Source organism: Mus caroli, chromosome 2 (assembly GCF_900094665.2).
Source record: "Mus caroli chromosome 2, CAROLI_EIJ_v1.1, whole genome shotgun sequence".
Taxonomy (NCBI): Eukaryota; Metazoa; Chordata; class Mammalia; order Rodentia; family Muridae; genus Mus; species Mus caroli.
In genome coordinates, this window is record NC_034571.1 from 86,100,441 (window position 1) to 86,102,972 (window position 2,532).

Below are 2,532 nucleotides of genomic sequence, written 5' to 3' on the forward strand. Positions count from 1 at the left end.
CAGCCACCATGTGGTTTCTCGGATTTGAACTCAGGACCTCTGGAAGAGTAGTCAGTGCTCTTAACAGCTGAGCCATCTCTCCAGCCCCCCCCCCCTTTTTTTTTTTTTACTTAAGAGAGTCACTGTGTAGCCTTGGCCTAGAACTTGAAATGCAGACTAGTGCTGCCGGGCGTGGTGGTGCACCTCTTTAATCCCAGCACTTGGGAAGCAGAGGCAGGGGGATTTGTGAGTTCGAGGCTAGCCTGGCCTACAGAGTGTGTTCCAGGACAGCTAGGGATACACAGAGAAACCCTGTCTTGAAAACAACAAGAAATGTAGACTAGTCTAGCCTTGAACTCAGGCCTCTGCCTGCCTTTGCCTCCACATTGCTGCACCACAGTGGCCTGTGCCTTCCATCTTGTGACGTAGGGTCTCTTTTCTCTGCTGCAGGCAGTTAGCCCGTGAGCTGAGCTTCCATGAGGTTCTCCTGTCTCTGTCTCCCATCTTGGCTGAGACTACAGATGTATAACACTCTATCAAACTGTTTTTTGTTTTTTTAATTTTCAGTTTGGTTCCGGGCATTGTATTTGAGTTATCCAGTCCAGATTTGGTGACTAGCTGGACAAATGTCTCCAGACAGAAAGGCTTTCTCACCAGGCACCCTCTCATGTCCCCCACACAAAAACTATAAGCTAAAGCTTCCCACCTCCTCATTCCCGGACCCTCACAAAGGACACACAGAGTCAGGGTTGATGCTGAATCTTTTTTTTTTTTTTTTAATTTTGCTTTCTTAAAGCGTGTGCTGAGCTGGTGGAGGAGCAGTTTGGCAAATTAAAAAGGCCCAGCAGCTTGGGCAGCGGCAGGGAGAGGCCTGGTGAGGGTGGGGTGTCCCTCTTCCCCAGGCCAAAGGGTAGCAAAGCCCGCACTAATTTCATAAAATACAAAATAAGGGAGAGGTGACGGGAGGGAGATTTGTAAAATACAATATCTTAGGGGATTGGCAATAATAAAAAATAAGGTTCATTATTTACAAACGATTTCTGTTCTTGGTCTCTGTACAGTAGGAGATGGGGGTGTGTGTTTGTGTGTGTATGTCTGCTTGTGTGTTTCTGTATGAGGGGGCCAGGAACAGTGGTTGCGTTGGTCACTATGGGAAGGAAATGGGTAGCCCAGTGAGTGGTTTATCAGAGGAGGACGGATAGTGGTAGGAGGGAAAGGTGGGAACGGAGTGGTCGGCCCAGGGGAGCAGTCCAAGTGTCTGGGGACATAGAGTGTCCCCAGCTACTACAGGGACCCGGGCGGCAGGGGTATGAGCTGGATCTGGGTCATCGAGCAAGAGAACGCCTCTTCTGGGTGCCAGGGTGTCCGTCCTGTGTCCTGGGTCTTGGAGTGGCCTAGGAGAGTTTGATGGTGGTGTTGGGGCCCAGATCCCTGGGGAGAGAAGAAGATCCAGGGATGAATCTGCCCTGGGGTACCCATCATTCAACTGTGAGCCAGGACTTGACCAGGGACCCCTCCCCCTGGGAAGATGTGGCCGAGGGAGGCACAGCCTGGGACCCTGGGAAGGGAAGGCTGTCCCTCTGCTCACCTGTCATGGAACCACTCCTTGGGGTGGGAGAAGTTGGGGCTGGTGCCGTTGTCATCAGTGTCCTCTGGCCAGGTCTCTCTCAAGTACTTGGTGGTCTCATGGATGCTGTCTGCACGGTCATGTCGGAGGTGGTCTTGGGGCCTCTGCTCTGCTGGACCCCCGGGTTTGAGCTCCCAGCCTTCTGGGGGCTCCACAGGCAGTAGAGCACCTCGGCCATCTTCCCATGAACCTGCCCCATCATCGTAGAACAGTAGGCTTCGGGAAGGCACTGGGGAAAAAACCAGGGTGAGCCACGGAGGCCCCTCAGGTATGTGCCCTCTACCGGATCTGCTTCATTCACTTGCCGGGCATGAAGAGTACAGCCTCTGACATCTTACAGGCTTGACTCCTCCTCCTAGCCCTGAGGATCCCTGGCTGTATGATTTTAGGCTAGTCACACTCTGCTCTGATTTTGCTGGGCATCAGTTTATTGATCTGTAAAATGGGGATAGTATAACCAACCTCACGGAGATTCAAGGATTCGATGAGTAAACGCCGTATAACAATGTATAACAATTGAAGCTGTGCTGCTCAACCCCACCCCACCCCACCCCCAGACAGGGTTTCTCTGTGTAGCCCTGGCTGTCCTGGAAATCACTCTGTAGACCAGGCTGGTCTCAAACTCGGAAATCCGCCTGCCTCTGCAGTGCTGGGATTAAAGGCATGCGCCACCACGCCCTGCTCAAACTGTGCTTTGTAAAAGCATGAGCTCAAAAATGTTGCACTTCTGAGCAAGACAGTAATGGTTTGCTTATTGGAAACTGGGACTTTTCTCTCCTTATACTAAGGACTGAACCCAGAACTTCGTAATAGCTAGGCCAAGACACTATCGTCAGGACATGGTCCCTGTCTCTCTCTCTGTCTCTCTCTGTCTCTCTCTGTCTCTCTCTCTCTCTGTCTCTCTCTGTCTCTCTCTGTCTCTCTCT

General features: G+C 51.8%; 1 protein-coding gene across 2 annotated transcripts in view; it reads right to left on the bottom strand.

Annotated features, from left to right (window-relative positions):
- Nucleotides 1-728: 728 nt before the first annotated feature.
- Creb3l1 (cAMP responsive element binding protein 3 like 1) overlaps nucleotides 729-2,532 on the bottom strand; it is a 42,791-nt gene continuing 40,987 nt past the window's right edge. The window contains exons 11-12 of one of the 2 annotated variants that reach the window (XM_021155723.2): nucleotides 1,568-1,835; nucleotides 729-1,410 (exon numbers count right to left, since the gene is read on the bottom strand). In XM_021155723.2, the coding sequence (XP_021011382.1) occupies nucleotides 1,374-1,410; nucleotides 1,568-1,835 (305 nt within the window). In that variant the 3' untranslated portion in view covers nucleotides 729-1,373. The remainder of the gene's footprint in view (nucleotides 1,411-1,567; nucleotides 1,836-2,532) is intronic. The other variant, XM_029469947.1, reaches the window with a different exon arrangement.